The following is a 21,253-nucleotide window of genomic DNA, read 5'->3' on the forward strand; positions in this document are numbered from 1 at the left end:
CTGACTGTTTTCCATTCTCCGTGCTATTATATAGGTGACACTTCCCACTAGGAACCGTGCCCACACACTTACCACCTCCACTGACTTGTGTTAGTGTTACCCCTATGTCTTTTCCCCAACTGCACTGTAGAGGGTTGTTCTCGTTTGTGTGGGTGGGCTCCCCAGGATCCCTGATAGCATAATATGAAGGCCTTATACTAAAGCATAATCAACAATGTTTTGTTACATTTGGGTTTGTTTTATTTAATAATTGGTAGCTGGCATTCATGACTCCCCCCCATATGTTATTCTCAGCTATGTTATCATTCTCGGCTTTACTTGAGCTCGTAGGGCTGCCGAGGGTTGGCACTGTAGTATTTTCCACAGTCTGGATTCCCTGGACACTTTCTGACAATACCTCATTTGGTCCTACTGCCTGGGGCCTATCAGCATCCTCCTTTTTTATTAGTATGAGTCCTCCCCTATCTGTTCCATCTTCATAAAATCTGACACCTCACATTTTTCCTAGTACCCAGCTAGTATCGTCCAAGTTTGTTATATATACAGAGAGAGAACCTTGCAAATTTCTTTATTTCCGTGGAAGGCTCCTGTATACCCTATACCATGCCCTCGCCACCTGTAACAGGGATCTGCTTGTCGGTTACTACCTTGCGGCCCATATCCCACTTGTAAAAATTTATCCCGACCAGCCCCGAGTGTCCAGTCTGTAGCAACGGTTTCACACCCCCGCTATGCACAATAATACACATTCGGGTAATTACAGTACACCTTTCCTGGGTTAGAACTTGGGCAGAAATAAAATCCTGATCAGTTAAAGCATGGCTGCACTGACACCAGGTCACATAATGTGATGCGGAAACTGGGAGCGCCCGCTGTCGTTGTTTGCTGGATGACGAATTGATCCTCCCATCTGATCAAGCTCCATTTAAAAGGCTGGTGGGGATGCGCAGACCCATAGTTGACCAAAACAGTGATACTGACTCCCATGTATCATAGGAGGTGGTTGGAGCCCATCTCTCCAGGGTGTTTTTAAATTGTCGGCCCCTCAGTCCCCCACCGTTTTCACTTCTCTGCCTCGCTTGTCAGCTTGGTTGCAGCGAACTACAAGGTATCGATTCTTCTTGGCAGCAGCAGTGTTCTTCAGGGGAACCTACTAGGGAGCCTTCGAAACAGGGCCTCCTTCCCTTCCCACGATACACAGATAATATACAATACTTATCGAGTCCGCCTTAGTGTCAGCTTCAAGTCATCAGGGCCTGGAGCTGCCTCCCATTTACCTTCCCAGATTGGTCCTTTCACACGGCTGGCATGCGTCCATCATTTCTCCGCAGTTCAAATAGCCGTTTCTGTGGTAAGCAAAACAACATAGGGGCCTTCCCCATCGTGGTGTTAAAGAAGTCTCTTTCCAAGTCATAATTAGAATTGAGGGTGATCAAGTGGCAATTCCAAGTCATAGGGCATACCATGTAGCATTTCAAAAGGAGAAATTCCTACATCAGTTCTGGGCTGTGTCCATATGTTTAACAGTGCAAGAGGTAAGCATTTTACCCAAGAAGCCTTAGTTTCCAGCATAAGTTTTGTTAGTTGTTTCTTAATTTCACCATTCATTCGCTCTACCTTTTCAGCACTTTGGGGATGCCATGGAGTGTGGTATTCCCAACTTGTTCCTAGAGCTTTCATAGTCTCTTGAGACACTTTGGAGACAAAATGAGGGCCTCGGTCAGAGTCAATTGTTTCTATAATTCCGTATCTAGGAATAATATTCTCAATTCCCAATTCAACCAAATTTTAGTATTTACTTAACTGATCACAATTTTCGGGATGATTAGGGTCTCGGTTGGGTCGGTCAGGGGAATGCAATTGTCCACAGTTCCCTGAGCGGTCCCATCGGCAATCTGAGCTCGCACATGAACTCGGGTTATTTTAAGAGTTAACTGCTTTTCTGTTTCCATAACAACTCTCTCTCGGACCCATCATGATCCCTTTGCCCCAGAGGGCTAACATCCCTGATTTTAGGATCTCAGCCTCAGGCTGAGGCAGAACTATTAACATTCCCACATCCTCTTTCCCTGCTCATTCAACTTCGAATACCTTTAACACTTTCAACAAACCTTTTAACACTTCCTTTATCTTTCTCTAGCCTTTACTTTTCTAATGCCGACATCAAAGGCTCAGTCAGGGGCCAACTTAATTCCATACCTTTTCCCTCCAAGATGCTGAAACAACATCAATATACAACATTTCATCCTGTTTTCCTTCTCTCTACAAAAACAACATTGACTGTAATATGGTGTTATAATTAATAGTTCCATTTAGGGGTCACTCCTCTCCATCCTCTAGTTTATAAAGTGGCCACCACTGATTACAATATTTGGTAAGAGTTCTTTTACTTTCTGTACCCTCTCACCCCACTATATCCCTCCAATGTGTTAGTATACATCCTAGGGGGCTTTTCCTCGGGATTTCCTTGCTTTGACCTTTTCCTATTGTAATCTACAGTCGTTAATAATCCACCGGTTTCCTAGAAGCTCTTCACTAGTCAATCCCAATCCCTCCAAAATCCACAATATACAGATACACAAGTAAAATCAGACCACTGTAAATTAACTGCCTGTACACAATTACACTAAGGACATTTAAACCTGATGAGCCAATGATATGCCTGGGCAAATTTTGTTCCCTTAGACATACACATCAATGGCAGTTCTTATATTTACATATTTACATATGTATAAAAGAACACTTTAACAAAAATGCCCGGGATTTTATATATACAATATACAGTTATTATTCCAGTTAGAATTATTCCTCAGCAGCTGCAAACGTTATGCCAGTTGCCATTAAAGCTTGTTTCCCCTCCTCCTGTCTCTTTCTTAAAATCTCAGACGTCCCCGGAGTTAATGGGGACTGCCACATATTCCTAGTCACTGGTCCCAGAGCGCTAGAGTCAGAGTCGTGCTAGAGTCAGAGTTGCTATCAGAGTCTCCCTGGGGTTGCGAATTAGGAAGCCTGGGAGTCGGAGGGGCTGCAGGTGGGGGTGGTGGAATATAGGGAGGCAGTGGGGCTGGGATCTCTAATTCTCATTTTTTCTTGTGCCTCCCATCCCCTCCTTTTTCTTTTAGAGGATATAAATTGGCTCGAATTTCCGAGCTGATCCACGAATGCGCATATTCACTTTCTCCCAAACTAAAAGGTTCCTTTGAGTTTACATAAATATTTAGGGCCTGGCAAACCCAATCTTCAAAAGACCCAAATACAGGCCAGTAAAGGTGGTCTCCTCGAATCTGTTTACCACCCCAAACTTCAACACAATAATGTATCATTTTTACTTTATTCCTTCCCCGCCTAAAAGGGGAATCCTCCCAATTTTTATTCATTAATCCCGGGGTAACCTAACATCAGACGTTACCCCACCCATGGGACCAGAAGGCTTACTCTTCTTCTGTCCCATCTTCCGGAGCGCCTTCACACACACACGCATGAATCGCTTCCCCGCAATTCATGCGTGTGTGGGAAAGGAAACAATTCATTAGGATTAAGAAATTAGGACACATTATGTCTCAGAGCAGGGAGGCACTGGAACAGGTTGCCCAGGGAGGTGGTGGCGTCACCATCCCTGGGGATGTTCAAGGAAAGGTTCAATGTGGTGCTTAGGGGCATGATTTAGTGGGCGCTATTGGTGGCAGGGTGATGGTAGGACCAATTTATTGGCCTCTGCATGGGCTGAAGCTCCTGGATGGAACGGAGTCTCTCCAAGGGTCTGGGTGGTCACTGCCCGCTGCTGACAGGTGTCTCTGTTGCGCTGCTGGAGAAACTGGTGCTGTGCAGTGGTGCTGTGCTGCTGGTGAAGCCTTCCGTGGCCTACTCTAGGCTCAGGAAAGAGTCCGAGTCGTCCATCTGCACCCCAAGCGTGATCTCAATGGAGAGGGTGCTCTCGGAGGCGCTGGCCAGCCTGATCTTGCAGGAGCGGCGGGAGGGCAGCACCGTCAGGCGGCAGTGGCGCGACTGCGGCAGACGCTCCCAGGCTGCTTTCACCAAGGCCTGGAACCAGCGGGTGGTTTTCTCCACATCCAGGTAGGAGCCGCTGCAGAGGGTGCGCAGCAGGCTGGGCTCCTGTCTTCTCCTCAGCTCATCCTCGGGGTGGTGGAGGAAGCACAGCATGTCCCCCACCAGCCGCTCCCTCACGCAGGCGCACTCCAGCTCCACACGCAGGCCGGGCTTCCTCGCTGGCGTCTTCCCCTTGGCACCCAGCTCCGGGTGGAAGGCGTGCCCGGGGGGAGGCCTCAGGGGCACGAGCAGGCGGTACAGGACGTTGCCTTCCCAGGCACTCCAGCCTTCGCCGATGGCCGGCTGCAGCCGTGGGTTGAAGAGACAGTTCCCGAAGAGTCCTTGGCAGGCACCAAGAAGTTCCTCCACCAGCTCCTCCACCATCTGGCACTTGTCAGCCATGCCTGGCGCCGGCCACTGGGTGCTATCCGCCCAAACTCTGCCCAGATCCCAGCTGTCATCAGAGTCACTGTCTTCATCTGTGTCATCGCCATCATCATTGTTCTCCTCCTCTCTTGTAGAGGTGCCGTGTTCGCTGTTGCTGCTGCCTGGTTCACGGCTCCGTTTCCTGAGCCAGCGGCAGAGCCCAAAGACCAGGACAAGGAGCTCGACCAAGGCCCAGAACTGCCACTGCTTCAACGCGGTGAAGAGCTGTCGTGGTTTAACCCGGCTGGCAGCTAAATACCACGCAGCCGTTCGCTCAGCCTCCCCCCTCCCTCTCTGGGACGGGGGAGAGAAATGGAAAGTGAAGCCCGTGAGTTGAGATAAAGACAGTTTAATAAGACAGGAAAATAATAATAACAAAATAATAATAACAATAATAATAATAATGTTACAATGGTGATAATAGGAAAGTAATAATAATATGTACAAACAAGTGATGCACAATGCAATTGCTCACCACCCGCTGACCGATGCCCAGCCTAACCCCGAGCAGTACGGCCCTCTCCCCCCAGCTAGCCACCCCTATATATTGTTTAGCATGACGTCAGATGGTATGGAATACCCCTTTGGCTAGTTTGGGTCACCTGTCCTGGGTCTGTCCCCTCCCAGCTCTTACTGCACCCCCAGCCTGCCTGTTGGCAGGACAGAGCAAAAGGCTGAGATGTCCTTGGCTTGGTATAAGCACTGCTCTGCAACAATTAAAACATCGGGGTGTTATCAGCACTCTTCTCATCCTAAGCCAAAACACAGCATTCCACCAGCTACTAGGAAGAAAATTAATTCCGTTCTAACTGAAACCAGGACAAGAGCAGAGCTCCCAGGGCCACCCAGCTCTGCTGCTGGTTCCTCTCCTCCATCTCTTGCACCAGCTGAGTCATGCCCTCAATCAGCTGCTCCGTGTACTGCTGCATTCTCTCACAGTCATCTCTATCCAGTTGATCGTTCACCAGCCACGGCTTCTGGGCAATGCCCAGCACAGCCACGGCGAGGAAGATCAGGAGAGCCATGGCTTGCAGGAGGTGCGATCCGCACTCACCGACGGCCAAGGCCACAGTGTGGTGGCGCTGCTGCTGCTGGCCCTTATAACAGCTGCCCCATGTGACTCATCCTTTGTACTGTCAAGGGCACCACAGCCGCATCACACCAATCCCCCTCGCCTCACCTCCCTGCAAGCTTGTGGGAAGGTCCTTGCAGCTCTGGGACATGAGAAGACTTACCATGTCACACAGAAGGTCCCTAAAACAGTGACAAATTTATTCTTCCCTTTATATGTGATGCAAAACATACTTGCTCTTACTCGTTCTGATATAAATATGATTTCTTGAATGTCTTTGTAGCAAATTGTCAAGGTGAAAACAACATTGGTGAAAAGGAAGGTGAAAAGGAAGCTGTAGACAGTGATGAGGTTGCTCCTCAGCCTTCTCTAAGCTGAACAACCCAAGTTACCTCTGCTGCTCCTCCTAAGTTTTCCCCTCTAGACCCTTCACCATCTTTGTTGGCCTCCTTTTGACACTCTTTAGTTGTTTTGTACCCTCCTTCTATCGCGGTGCCCAGAACTGCTGACTCCTATCCACTTTGCCATCAACCAGAACCCCCACCTCCTTTTCTGTGGGGCTGCTCTCCAGCCTCTCATCCCCCAGTCTGCATGAATATTCAGGATTGCCCCTTCCCAGGGGCAGAATCCAGCACCCGCTCTTGTTAAACTTGATACAACTGATAACTGCCCGGCACTCTAGTCTGTCAAGATTGCTCTGCAAGTTGCTCTGCAAGGCCTCTCTACCCTTGAGGGAGTCAACGGCGTCTCCCAGTTCAGTGTCACCTACTCGAACACCTTCAAGTCATACACCGGAGTCATTTATGAAGACATTGAAGAGAACTGGACCAAAAATAGAGCCCTGGGCAATGCCACTAGGGGCTGGCCAGCAGTCTGATTAAAACCCATTTGCCATAACCCTTTGAGCCTGAGTCTCCAGCCAGTTGTTCACCCATCATGCTATGCATTTATCTAGCTGTAGGCTGGACATTTTGTCCAGTAGGATACTGTGTGAAGCAGTATCAAAAGATCTGCTGAAATCCAAAAACGTGACATCAGCTGGCTTCCCTAGGTCAACCAGATGGGAAACCTTGTCGTAAAAGGAAATGAAGTTCGTTCAACAGGACTTTCCCCTCATGAACCTATGTTGTTTCTGACTGATGACCACGTTGTCCTTCAAGTGTTTTTCAGTAACTCCTAAAATAGTTTTCTCCATAGTTTTCCCTGGCACTGAGCTGAGGCTGACAGACCTGTAATTACCACATCTTGGGCAGCCTGCTTTGGGTGGCCATGCTTGAGCAGGGGACACAGACGAGATGACCATCAAAGGTCACTTTTAACTTCAGCTGGTCTGCAGTTCTTTTTTTGGAAAATGCTTCCTAATTGCATGGCATTAGTGCACTCAGTTACTTATGTCCATATTCCGTCCTCCCCCTCCCCCCCCCCCAAAGTGCTGCACAGGCCATCAGGGACAGAGCATTTGTTAATACAAGGAAGTTATTGGCATTTGCATAGGCAGAAGCTCCTGTAGGGAATGGACTTCCTTGAAAAGGCTGAGAGGTCACTGTCCAGCTGCTAACAGCTGTCCCAGTTGCAAGCCTCCATACAACATCTTCTGCAGCTGCCCAGGACCCTGGTTGGGACCTGTGGTTTGGCTGTAGAGAAACTGTTCCAGAGGAATTCCTACTACCTGATGAGCAGTGTCTTTTGCGTGTCCAATATGCTCAGTCCTGAGGCACCAGCACCCAGGGGATGTCTGGGACAGGCAGATGCTCCCTCTTGGCCCTTGGCAGGTACACTGAGGCCTAGCAGTGGGCCTCAAACTCATTTCTGGGAGTTTTTTTTTTTTTTTTTTTTTTTTTAAAACAACTCCCAGAACAAAATAAAACACTGTAGTTGTAAACGGCAGTGAAGTGAGACCAACTAGAGGAAATAGGTTCAAGTTGCGCCAGAGGAGGTTTAGGTTGGAAATGAGGAGAAAATTCTTGAAGCCAAGAGTAAACACTAAAGGAATATCTTTGATATTACTACTACTAATTTCTCAAGTATCAGAAAAATTTCATTGTGCTCTTGTCCTTGATCAAGGTGATTTTTACATTAAATTAGTTTGGTGATACTATTAACGTTTAGCTAAAGATGGTAAGGTACAGGCGTAAAGAGCCAATGAAATACAAGAGAAGCAATACAGGTAATTGGTAAGTACACTATGTTTATTTGCATGCAGGCAACTCTGAAAGTTGCCAAAGACAGTGATTTGGTCAAAAATCAATCGGTTGTTTTATAGCTACTGCACCTTCATTTCTTTCAGGTTACCTAATTTATCGCTGAAGAGTAGGCAAGTCCATAAATCAGGAACAAAGATAGCAGTTTCACAGATTTCTCTTGAAAGAAAATCTTTTTGTTACTATATACAATTCTTTTCCTAACTATAAATATTACGACTCAGTAGATTCTATCATTGTTTGCTATGCCTTACAAATTATATTTTTATTTCTGCAAGGTTCAGGATTACTTATGTAAAAAAATGAAAACAACTTTAAAGTATTTTGAATTACAGCTTCCACACTGTAGATAAAATACTTCTTTCTCATCAGGAGATTGCAGTTTTTATGATATGTTTACAATGCAGCAGCTTCTAGCTACAGCTAAATAACTGCATGTAGAAGAACTAGTACTGTGATTAACAATTCTCCTACTGGGATCTGGGGAGCAGCAATGCTAACTGGTAACGTCTGCAAGGGAATACACCAGCAGAGAGTTCAGGTCACCAAACTGCACAACAAGCTCGAAAACTGCAGCACGGGTAAGGAGAGGTGATAGAAATATGACTGGTAAATAAAAAAAGGTGCGTGGACACTGTGAGATAATTTCGATCCCCATCTCCGTTCTGGGTCTGTGGTCAGCCATCCCATGTGCTAGTTCTCTCCAGGTCTTCCTTTCTTGAGATAAAGAATCTTCTCATCTGCAGATCTTTTCCTTGGGGTGCCCCTGGCATTGGTGGCTACACCCATGGCAGCCAGGCTCACCAGGAAAGTGGGCAACAAGGACCTTGGAGCCAGCTCTTTATGGTCACCAATATGGTGAGGAGCAGGGGGAATAATTTCTCCAAATACATTGATTCCAGCCCAAAACCCCAGCTAGTGCCTTGTTAAGCTGCTAGCAAAGACACCTGGACAAGAACATAGCAAGACACCATCCACTGTGGAGCATCTCCCATCAGTCAGCCCTAGCCCGAGCCTCTACTGGCACTGTCCCACAGAGAGGGGTGGGAGAAGCATTCACTGCTGCTGGGTGGGTACAGCCTTCCCAAACTTATGGCCAGGAGACATGTTCCAAACTAGAGCCATCTATCCAGGCACTGCTACAGGAGTGGTAGGGTCTGAAAATGCTGCCCCTTTAGATCTTTTATCCTTGCCATATTGCCACAAAGAAACTTACTTGCATTCAACATTTATGGGGGAAGAGCAATCTTCATGTCACCTTTTAGAACATGTATAGTTCTGGATCATTAGACTAGGTAATATATTTTATGAAGGCTATGCCATTTTATCAAGAGACCGCTTGCAAGCACCACTTTACGCTTACTGGAAAAAAAAATATTTTTTCTGTAGGCAATTGCAGGCTACAGTGATTAACGTGACCTACATTTTGGGAAAAAAAGAATATGCCCATAGAGAGTAATCCTACAATTATTTGCAGATTTGATTTATATTGTGATTACATATTCACTATTACTTCAGCTACCTGGAAGATGAGTGGACTGTTTTAAAGTTTATTCTCATTTAGTGAGGCCACCTATTTCCTTAGCAGAAGAATTCAGTTTATGCAAAGTTTCTCTCAACACAGAATTTTATATTATGATTTTTTTTATTTAAACATATCAAAGTAAGTTCTAATTTTTAAAATGTCATGGTAATACATTTGAATGTAAATGTCAAAACACTAGTATAAAGCAGCCTGAGCTGTTAGAATACATTTTTTTCCTACCGTTTTCCTTCCTATATTGCTTATTAAAAAAAAAAAAAAAGCAAACACCATACCAACTGAATGAAGAACTGCTGCATGAGTATTAAGTCACACTAATGGTGAATTATGAAGGTGGTTGTACCTGCGGATCCCTGTAAGTGTTGTCTCCCCTCTAATCTGAGCCTACACAAGTATTTTAAGAGAAATAAAAAAGTTGACGACTTTTTTTCTGATTGTATTTACAATTGTGTATTAACTTTTACTTAACCATTGACTTGATTCTAAATTACACAGCCTTAATGAATATTATCCACTATTTTCCTTTTGGAACTAAAGGAAAGGAATCACAATACTTAAAATGCATCATCACACCATCCCTCCCCCCACCCAAATAACGACAACTAAAAAAAAAAAATTGAACTAGCTGGTACTTAACTGAGATCTGCTACCAATGAAATGGCCTGATACTAAAATTTGAGTTGTGTGCAAATAGTAAAAAGAGCCCAGCTAAATAACGTAGACTTATCCTTAGGGTCATCCCAATTACAGCATTAGAAAACTGGATCCAATGACGGAAGAGGCCAAAATGAAGGTTGCTAGACTGATCAGCAGGAAGAATGAAGCCACATGACTCTCATTCTGTGCAAACACACACACAGAAACCACACTCTAAAACACAGGTTTATTAAAGATGGCATGCACATCAGTACCTGGCTTCTCTTGAGTATACACATAGGTAAGTTCTTGCTGCCATAGCAAACTAATCCCACAGTATGACAATGTCTAGCGTCTCTTAATTTCAGCTATGGAGTCATGTTGGATTTTGCTACTTTCATCAGCTGGAACACACTCCGAACTGTCCATACCTTATAACACTCATCCAAAGAGGCCTTACAGAAAAACTCTGGAAGATGGAATTGTCATTGCTTTTGGTTTACTGTTGAAATTTCTCAACAGCCTCACAGATCAGAAAAAATGCATTGAAACAACCTGTTTGTCAGCTTAGGTCATGTCTTACTTGAAAGAAATACTCCCTTTGCCCCTGCTACCAGATTAAAACCTAAGCTCCCAAGCCATTAAAACATCAATAACCAATCTTTGCATTATACTAATGTACTCTAGAAGCCTTTAAGGGTTCATTGTTTACCTACTCTGTATGCTGATGACTGGTAAGAGAAAAAGGTTCTCATTGTCCAAGAATACTTTTCAAAGTATTTCTTGGATCATCTTCAGTCATGATCAAATCATGAGCTGTACTTCATCCCATTATCCTTTTCCATCATGTACCACCATTATTTACCGTTTTCTGTAACATCACTACCAATTGTACCACAAAGTGACTGTACAAGAGAGGCCAATATGCTGCTTTAGTGGTCTGCTCTGCTCTTTAGTGCTCTGTTGCTGTCCTTCACAACAGTTCCAGCTATAAAAAACTAGTAAGCTTTTATCTCCTCCCTTTTTTCAAGAAGGAAAATCCTCAGCTTGTGTGTGAGAGTTTTTCATTTCTAGGTAGGGCTGCTGTATCTCATTCAGACTATGCCTTACCAAAGAGGATGAGTTTCGCATAGTTCTATGAATTTCAAGTTTATCTGAATCAATCATTTGGCTACAACAACCGTGACTATTTTTCTCCCTCCTCTTGTGCTTTTTATTATGAAATTGTCAATAAGAACAGACATGACTGTAGAAGTTTGTGGTAGTTAACTTTGGACAGAATAGCTAATAAATCAGGTTGCTGAGACATTAAAGGAAGAGAATGGCATCCATCTAATAGTGGAAGAGCAGCAATAGTTTAAAAGTCTTGTAAAGGTCTAGAATATGCAGAGAACACTGATCTGCATTTTGCACTAGCATTAGCACATCCCATTCATACATATGAACATATATGCTTAAAAAAAAAAAAAACACACAAGTTTTCAGTGACTTTGAGCCAGTCACCAAACCTAGTGAAACTTCGCATCATTGGCTAGGCTTCCAACAAATGACCAGGAGCCATCCAGAGATCTCAGGCAGTTCATCAACAAATCTCTTTAATTGGACTTCATCAACATGGTGGCCATTTCCTTATGAACATCACAAATTTAAACAGGCTTCTTTTCCCTCTGCTGTTTTTCAGTTAAACACAGTAATTTATTTTGGGACTTCTCAATTAAATCAGGAACTTTCACACAGGAAAGTCATTTTTAACATTTATGAACCTGATCAAATCAAAAATATTATAATCTGGCGCCCAACGTGGGGCCCGAAAGGTTGAGATAACGGCAGATCTGATCAGAGTGTGTTAAACTAAAATTGGTGGAAGGATTAGACCTGCTTAATAGTCACTTGTCATGATGCTGATTGCTTTAATCACAACTCTGCTGCGCCTGTTTTCCAAATTGAGTATTATAGTACATTATTTTCCGTATTTGCTCTCTGTAGTGTTGTTTCTCCTCTCCGGGCCCTGGTTTCAGACCATTATGGTACTAAGTGTTATAGCAATGGCTTATGAGACGATAAGATATCATCAGAGGAGGAGGTGGGTCGTGCTGAAGAAGCCCCACTGTACAACCAGTTGCCAGAGAATGAAAAGAAATATGCCCTGTTCACTGATGGGTCCTGTCGTATTGTGGGGAAGCATCGGAGATGGAAGGCTGCTGTATGGAGTCCTACGCGACGAGTTGCAGAAGCTGCTGAGGGAGAAGGTGAATCGAGTCAGTTTGCAGAAGTGAAAGCCATTCAGCTGGCTTTAGACATTGCTGAACGAGAAAAATGGCCAGTTCTCTATCTCTACACCGATTCATGGATGGTAGCAAATGCCCTGTGGGGATGGTTACAGCAATGGAAGCAAAACAACTGGCAGCGTAGGGGCAAACCTATCTGGGCTGCTGCATTGTGGCAAGATATTGCTGCTCGGGTAGAGAACCTGGCTGTGAAAGTACGCCACGTAGATGCTCATGTGCCCAAGAATCGGGCTACTGAAGAACATCAAAACAACCAGCAGGTGGATCAGGCTGCTAAGATTGAAGTAGCTCAGGTGGACCTGGATTGGCAGCATAAAGGTGAATTATTTATAGCCCGATGGGCCCATGACACCTCAGGCCATCAAGGTAGAGATGCAACATACAGATGGGCTCGTGATCGAGGGGTGGACTTGACCATGGACGCTATAGCACAGGTTATTCATGACTGTGAAACATGTGCTGCAATCAAGCAAGCCAAACGGTCAAAGCCTCTTTGGTATGGAGGACGATGGCTGAAATATAAATATGGAGAGGCCTGGCAGATTGATTACATCACACTCCCTCAAACTCGCAATGGCAAGCGCCACGTACTTACAATGGTGGAAGCAACCACCGGATGGCTGGAAACATATCCTGTGCCTCATGCTACCGCCCGGAACACCATCCTGGGCCTTGAAAAGCAAGTCCTATGGCGACATGGCACCCCAGAAAGAATAGAATCAGACAATGGGACTCACTTCCGAAACAACCTTATAGACACTTGGGCCAAAGAACATGGTATTGAATGGGTGTATCACATCCCCTATCATGCACCAGCCTCCGGGAAAGTTGAACGATACAATGGCCTGTTAAAGACTACCTTGAAAGCAATGGGCGCTGGGACGTTCAAAAACTGGGATACGCATTTGGCAAAGGCCACCTGGTTAGTCAATACTAGGGGATCTACCAACCGAGCTGGACCTGCCCAATCAAACCTGTTACGTACTGTAGATGGGGATAAAGTTCCTGTAGTGCATGTAAAAAATATGCTGGGTAAAACAGTCTGGGCTACTCCTGCCTCAGGAAAAGGCAAACCTATTCGTGGAATTGTTTTCGCTCAGGGACCTGGATATACTTGGTGGGTGATGCAAAAGAACGGAGAGGTCCGGTGTGTACCTCAAGGAGATTTAATACTGGGTGAGAATAGCCCATGAACTGAATTGCACCATGTTAAATAGTATATTATACTGTATGTTATCACTACCATGATTACTATAGGTGACTAATTAGAATGTATGGAAAAGAGTGTAACCTGAGCATGACATAAATGGTATGGAATAAGGGGTGGATAGATGTCCTGGTTTCAGTTAGCACAGAATTAATTTTCTTCCTAGTAGCTGGTGGAATGCTGTGTTTTGGCTTAGAATGAGAAGAGTGCTGATAACACCCCGATGCTTTAATTGTTGCAGAGCAGTGCTTATACTAAGCCAAGGACATCTCAGCCTTTGCTCTGTCCTGCCAACGGGCAGGCTGGGGGGTGCAGTAAGAGCTGGGAGGGGACAGACCCAGGACAGGTGACCCAAACTAGCCAAAGGGGTATTCCATACCATCTGACGTCATGCTAAACAATATATAGGGGTGGCTAGCCGGGGGGAGGGGGCCGGACTGCTCGGGGTTAGGCTGGGCATCGGTCAGCGGGTGGTGAGCAATTGCATTGTGCATCACTTGTTTGTACATACTATTATTACTTTCGTATTATCACCATTGTATCATCATTATTATTATTGTTATTATTATTTTTGTTATTTTTTTTTTCCTGTCTTATTAAACTGTCTTTATCTCAACTCACGGGCTTCACTTTCCATTTCTCTCCCCCGTCCCAGAGAGGGAGGGGGGAGGGTGAGCGAACGGCTGCGTGGTGTTTAGCTGCCGGTCAGGTTAAACCACGACAGTATCTTCCATAGTTGTGGCAAGGTAATTACACTTTTTTTCTTATTAAAGATAATGACAAACCACTCAAATGAGTTTTTTTTTTTTTTTTTTTAAATACTTTCACCATCAGTATAATTCATGATTCTTAAAAAAAGGCATTCTAAAATGCACAGCATAAAAGGAAAAAAAAATTGATCTCTAAATTTCACCCCAGGATTTCCCTTTAAACAGAACTCAGACTTATGGAGAATTGAAAAAGAAATTTTAAAATCCTAGACCTTCACAGAATTTCTCTTACTAGAATGGTGTGCCGTGCCCTGTTAATTATAATAAAAATGCATATAATTTTAAATAACTAAGAAATTATGCATTGTAAATATGCAAAATGATAATGAAAGGAGCACAAGCAGAGGTAATCAAATATATTATTCATTTACTGTCAGTAGAAGAACCCCTATTCTGATTTTAACTAGAAAACATACTCCTACTCTGGGATTTGCTTGTACTGGCCTCCTAAACACCATCAGCCAAACACATCTTTAGGCATTCCTCCAGGCCTGTCCTCAGGGTCTTCTATGCCTCCTAACTTCGCACAGCTTTGCAACTTCTTTTATGTTTTCTTGTACATGTGGTAGAATATCTATTCCAACTTTAAAAAAATCAAAAATATTTTAACACCTTTACTTGTTACTCAAGTCTCTGATATCTCAGTGACTCAAGACTAAAATTCTGACAGTCCCTGAAAAATTGCATTTTAAAAAGTGGTTTCTCAAATATTGCTGTTAAATAATTGCAGAGTGTGACAATGATATATTATGATCATAGTCACCAAGTGAAATAAATACATCAGGCTGATGGAATACTGATCAAGTTTTGGATTTTTCTCTCCATTTTCTTGCATAAACTGTCAGTACACATAGACCGTGGTATTCAGAATACTTTACATATTTGAAAGATTTTATGAAAACATGAAAAATTATATCCAATCTTGACCACTGAGTTTTTCCACGATGATCCATTTGCGCAAAATTCAAGTCTGTATTTTGACTCCACATAAAAGAAATATTGCTGTTAAACACACTGTTCCACAGGGACTTTATTAGGGCTGCTGCTGAACTGTGCATCATTTTAATTAGAATTAACACTTTCATCTTGTTTATGAATATATGTAAGATAAGCTTTGAAATATTTAACATCTGGGAATAACGTCAAGCTGTCACAGCAAAATTAAGATGTTTCACATACATAAGTTATTATATAATAACTAGATACCAAATAACTAAACATTCATTGTTAGCATGTGGAGTATAATCTCTCTATGCATACAGTTCCATGTCCTTTGGGACATGCTTTGATCATTATCCCTTTGAAGCAATGCTTCTTTAAAGAGAGACATTTCAAGTGCAGTCCTTGACTCTGTTAGATGTTTCACTGGTAGGTATGAGACCTATTTTACATAATTTATTCTACCTTTAGCACACATAGCCCTAGAAGAACATAAGCTTACTGCAGTAAGCTGGCTCCCCAGGATCACCTTCCTTTGCTGAAATATTTATTTATTGGGCTACAGAGATTATTTATAGGCATTACTGTTTAAAAGACCACCATCACCAGGTCAGCCACCTCTTGCCTATGCAAGATTTAATCTCCTGTGACTTGGTAGGACTGCCAAAAATAAAATCAAGGAAAAATACACCCTCAAGAAAAGGATTTCCAGCACATGAAGTAAAACACTACCAGACCGTGTTAGAGAGCTCATTCTTTTGAGGTGTGTCAGACAGTAGGCCTTTATTTATTTAAACCTTTAGATCTCCTTCAACCACCAAAGCCTACGTATTGCCACTTAGATTATGAGAAGTGGATGCACACCAGATGTGTGTTGGGTGAGGTTTGGACAACTGATAACCCAGAGACCAGGCCACATCTAGGGTTAACTCTCCAGGAGCTGCTGGAGAGGAAACCCAGGGAGCAGTGACCAGCAGCTGGGGCCTGAGAGAAGAAAAGCAGACCTGAGAGAGGAGACCTGGGGGCCATCAACAGCAGTGGTGGCTGTAGTCAGGGCTGGCTCTGTAGGGCGCTCAGAGCACAAGATGGCTGCCGCATGTCACTGTCACCAAAATGGCGTCAGGGGACACTAACTCAAGTTGTAGTTAAGCACCTGACACGAACCACCAGCTGTAACAGCACTGATTACAACCCATTAACACCACATGCATAAACCTGTAGGAAAGAGCTAACACTGGGTAACCAGTAAGAATTAACATTAGTTTCTGTAGACTATGTTTTCTTTTCACAACACACACCTAAGCTCCCCTACAACTCCTCAGATCTACCTTCACAACTGAAATTCACATTGAGCATACCATATGGATGTCAAAACACAAGAACTTGTGGATTAATAGTTTAACACACCATAATAAAACATTAAAAAAAAGTAGCCACAGACCAGTCTTCTCATTCTGAGAAGTGAAGCAATTTAGAAAACATTTTAGTCTCCAAAAAAAAAAAAAAATATATATATATATATATAGAGAGAGAGAGAGAGAGAGAGAGAGGATACAGTAATACACATGCTCCTCAGGCAACAGATAATGAAGTATTTCCCATTCACAAATTAAAGTTCTCGGCACACTATTAATAGTGTAACATGTTAAAAACAATTTAAAGTTGTTTCATAAAAGCAAATGGAAAGTACGGCACAAGTAGGAGAAAAAGTAATTATCACAGAAAGAAGAAAACACATAAAAAGGGGAAAGGAAGAAATGCACTCAGATGCAATCTTTTTGCCTGAGAGCGCCTTAGACAGCGCAGACTGTTTATTTTGCTCCATTTATCTTCTGAAGCATTTCTTCCAAAGAAATACTTCCTGAAAATCTAAAAACTTTCTGCCAGCGACTTGCCCAAAAGGACAATGAAAGGCTGATGTGTACAATATACAAACAAAACAGGGATCTTCTAAACATTATCATACAGAGAAAGTGAATGATACATAAGCTGATGTGCTAGGAAATAAAACTGCCGACAGGATTTTTCTGTCTTCAGGTCTACGTCCTTCCCTCCCCTCATCTTTAAGTGACATTGTACAGAACTATACAAAATGCTTTGTGCATGTTTTGACTATATAAATGAGATTTGAATATGTCAATATGTCTAAATGATGTGAGATGACAGCTGCAACAGACACGAGGATTTTAGAGATACATAAGCTTAAATATATTTAGATAAATACCAGAAAGATTCACACTAGTTGTGGTGGTTTTACCGTGCTGGGCAGCTAAACCCCACAACCGCTCTCTCACTCCCCCTCTTTTAGGTGAGGAGGGGGAGAAGTAAAGCAAAGAACAACTCAGGGGTTGAGATAAGGATAATTTAAAGGAAATAATAATAATAATTAAATAAAGATTATTATGAACTAAACAATTTAACTAAAGGGAAATAAAAAGGGAAAGGGGAAAAGGGAGGGGGGAAAGGGAAAAATAAAAAGGGAGGAAAACAAACAACTAAAATAAATGAAGGCTATATGGAAGTTGGAAGTGCAGAGGAAAGAAATTACTCTCTACTTCCCACAAATGAGCAATGATTGACCACGTCCTTGAAGCAGGGCCTCAACGCACGTAGCCGGTGTTCGAGAGGAGGACCAGCATTTTCCCAATGAGAGCCCACCCCTCCCCTCTTCTTCCTGTTTCCACCTTTTCTTGCTGAGTGTGACATCACATGGTATGGAATATCCCTTTGATTGGTTTAGGTCAGCTGCCCTAGTGATGTTTCTCTCTTCACTTTTTGCCCACCCCCTAGGAGGGTTAGAGAAAGGCCTGATGCTGTGCCACTGCTGCTCAGCAGTAGACACAACACTGGTGTGTTAACACTGCTGTTCAGCTACAAGTACTGAGTGCACTGTGTGGGCTGCTACCAGGAAAGTTAACATTCCAGCCAGACCCAGTACACTAGTCTGCAGTAAGACCAGTGGAGCACATCACAAGTACTGTTAGAAGCATGACCATGCTTGTTCAGAGTATGCAGATATCAGATGTGATACACCTAACAAGCAGAATATCCTACAAAGTAGATCATGAATAAAGAAGCAATAAAGCAGGAAAATAATTTTTTTTTTTTCCCCCCGATCTGGCAAAAGCTTAAGCTCATGGGTAGCTTCCTCACTGCTTTGGCTCAAATGATGCCTCTAGCATGACAGATTTTATGACAGATTTTGGGGAGCAGTAATTTCAAAGAGTCTTCTAAATACTAAATACCTTTGAAACCTAAATTAGTCCATGACACAGAATGACTTTACATTCTACATCAGCCTTGCTCTATGAAACTACTGTTTGATATTATTTTCAATATTAAGCTTTAGGAAAAGGATAACTTAGTCAGATAAAGCAAATCTCCTCTTACTTGAAGATCTTCCTGAGATACAAAAAGCAACTACAGTGATACAGTTCAAGTTTTTACATTCATACTTTTGTCTTGAATAATAATAAAAAAAAAAAACTCTCCATCAGAAATTTCTTTGTGCAGTTACTTTACTCCTGTTTGCAATTCCCAGGCTAAATCACACATGAGGAAAGCCTTTATTGATTGCTTTTGAAATTACATTTCTCAGTATAAATGCTTTAATAATTGACTGAATAAAATGATGGGCAATCTCTAAGGGAACAATTCCATTACAGAATGTGTTTTTGGTTTATTTCTAAATATGCTGCTCGTTAATAACCTTCTTCAGAGGAAATACAGGTGATTATTTTCAGATTTCCCAGCTCAACTCCATGACTTCTCACAGAACATCACCTACACCAATCATATTCTGAAATGCTTTGATTTTTCCTCAAATTATAAATTTAAGTACTTCTGTTCAGCAACAACATGAGGTGTGTCTTACCTAAAAAAGAACCTAATTTCCAGTATATGAGAATCTGAGGCAGAATTGTATCTGCACATAGAAATCTACATAAACTTAAGATTTAAGTAAAATTTCTAAATCATTTAGTAAAAAAAAAATCCATAGCCTTATGTAGTGTAAAAGCTTGGAACCTTTCACTGAGCACTCAGTCTCCAATTTTTTCCTCAGTTTATCGTTATTTTTTCCTACTCAGGGCTCCACTGTAAGTCAACAGTGAATAAACATTCTAGGAACTGTATTTCCAAATAATCCAAAGACAAATGTACCAGACAGATTTGACAAATATAACAAACCCTTATTGAGTCAGAACTGTTATTTTATTGCAACATATTTCTTTGTATGTCCTGAACACTATTTATGCAACGATGCAGCACACAAAGTGGTCATTTGCCTAATTAGCGACCAAGGCTGTAAATCACAGCTTCCTCGAGAAGTATTTCTATTTTCTATTCAGTTTTCATTGCGGATGCCCAAATTGAATGCCTAACACAAGGCAATGTAAACCATTCTGTATTAAATATGTTTTATTGTGTGTTTATAAGGGAGTAATTATGATCTTTCTTTCTTCCACATGCTCGTCACAGAAGACCTCTTCAGAGCTTTTCCAGATGTATGTTTTTAGCACTGCTGTTGAGGAAACCTCAATGAGAAAGTATGCTCAGCCATAAAACAACCACATTATGCTTCTCCAGCTGGAGGAAAGCTTCCTATAGCTCTGACATCACAGCTGCAACCAACATTCAACATCTATAGCCATTGCATGCAGCAGGCCATGGCTTTCTCTCAAGGAAAACCTGCCCACAGCCAATACATGACCATTGAAACAGTTGAGATTGTTCATTGCACTTCACACATGATCAATTTCCAAGTCAAATTAATCTCAAATGTTTGAACTCAAGCTTTAGCTAGTGACTCCCAAAAGAAGAAAAGTTTGTGGCAAACAAGAAAAAGCTGTATTACCCCAGGACTGACTGACAGGTACTGCTTCTCTCAGTGTTTTTAGTATACAACATACATTTTAAGGGCAAATCCCATCACAGTAAGGAAAATCAGGCAGGAATTGAAGGTTAGTGACTGCCTTCTTTGCCTGTGCCCACACCACAGTACCCAGCCTGTCTGTCTTCCTGTTATCCCCATTTTACCAATACGCAAATAACTTGCATATTAGCATGCATCTGCTTATTTCTGACAAATAAACCTTTGGGAATTTAACAACACAGGAGTTCATTAAATGGCTATTCTGGCACAAGCAAGCAAAATAAAAGCTTTACTGAAAACTCAGTTATGACTGGACTGTAACCACTGGAAGACTGAGTCTCATGTAGGGAAATCCATCTGCACACAGGTTTACAAAAGATTCATGAAGTAGACTCACAGCCCCTGCCCTGGTACTCCAACTGTTCGCTCTGCCCATCATGAGAGCTGATTTGCACTTACAGAGGGAAAGCCTGGAGACCTAAACCAGCATCATCATGTGTCACCACCCCAGGACACAGCCCCACACTCCTACACTGCAGTGAGGAGACCTGCCCCAGGCAAGCCTAAGAAACAGGGAAAAAACACTGCAAAGTGCTGAGAAATATGCACAGCAAGTTTAAAAAACAGCAAGTCAGACAACAACTTTTAAATGTGCTCATTCTATACACAGCTGGATAAATATATGAACATTTGTTTGTGTTATATACATATTTTACAAAACTCAAGGAAAAAATTGTTTCCTGTAGCATTAAGTTTTGCATGCAACCGTCACTGTACACTACTACTTTCAGCACAGCCAGAACAAATAATTGCAATATATTATGGGCTGCTGCTAACACTGAATCATGCAGCTATATTACTGAGTCATAAACAATGACAATGTAATCACTGCACTACTCAAAATTTTTGCCTAGTATATTTTGAGGATAGCTGGGATGATCAACGCCCAGCAAAACATATACTACTGAAAATCAGAGGCAAGACAGTAATCAGCATGGTTTTGCTCCTAAAACCTCACGTCTATATGCACAGATGTAGATCAGTGACACTTTGTTTGAAACTTGTTCTTTTACTTAAGTTGACTTCATGTTTCTATTATCAAAGCACATTTCATACGTAACAGTATTTTAACACACATTTCTGAATTAAAGTGAAAAATAGTAATTTCTTAAGATTATATGATAAACTTATTTGCAAACTGAATCATGCACACTGTTCAGATGCAGGCTTTAATTTGTATTTTACAATGAA

At 42.5% G+C, this 21,253-nt stretch overlaps 2 protein-coding genes across 5 annotated transcripts in view; both read right to left on the reverse strand.

The window, feature by feature from the left end:
• EPHA6 (EPH receptor A6) overlaps positions 1-21,253 on the reverse strand; it is a 519,909-nt gene that overhangs the window by 360,188 nt on the left and 138,468 nt on the right. The window lies entirely within an intron of this gene.
• On the reverse strand, positions 3,862-5,498 carry LOC309891744 (inositol 1,4,5-trisphosphate receptor-interacting protein-like 1; the record flags this gene model as incomplete). Its single annotated transcript, XM_082784570.1, has 2 exons — positions 3,862-4,680; positions 5,319-5,498. 2 exons carry the CDS (start codon positions 5,496-5,498, stop codon positions 3,862-3,864), a joined length of 999 nt encoding a protein of 332 aa, XP_082640696.1.

Source organism: Aythya marila (assembly GCF_965140915.1).
Source record: "Aythya marila genome assembly, chromosome: 1".
Classification (NCBI taxonomy): domain Eukaryota; kingdom Metazoa; phylum Chordata; class Aves; order Anseriformes; family Anatidae; genus Aythya; species Aythya marila.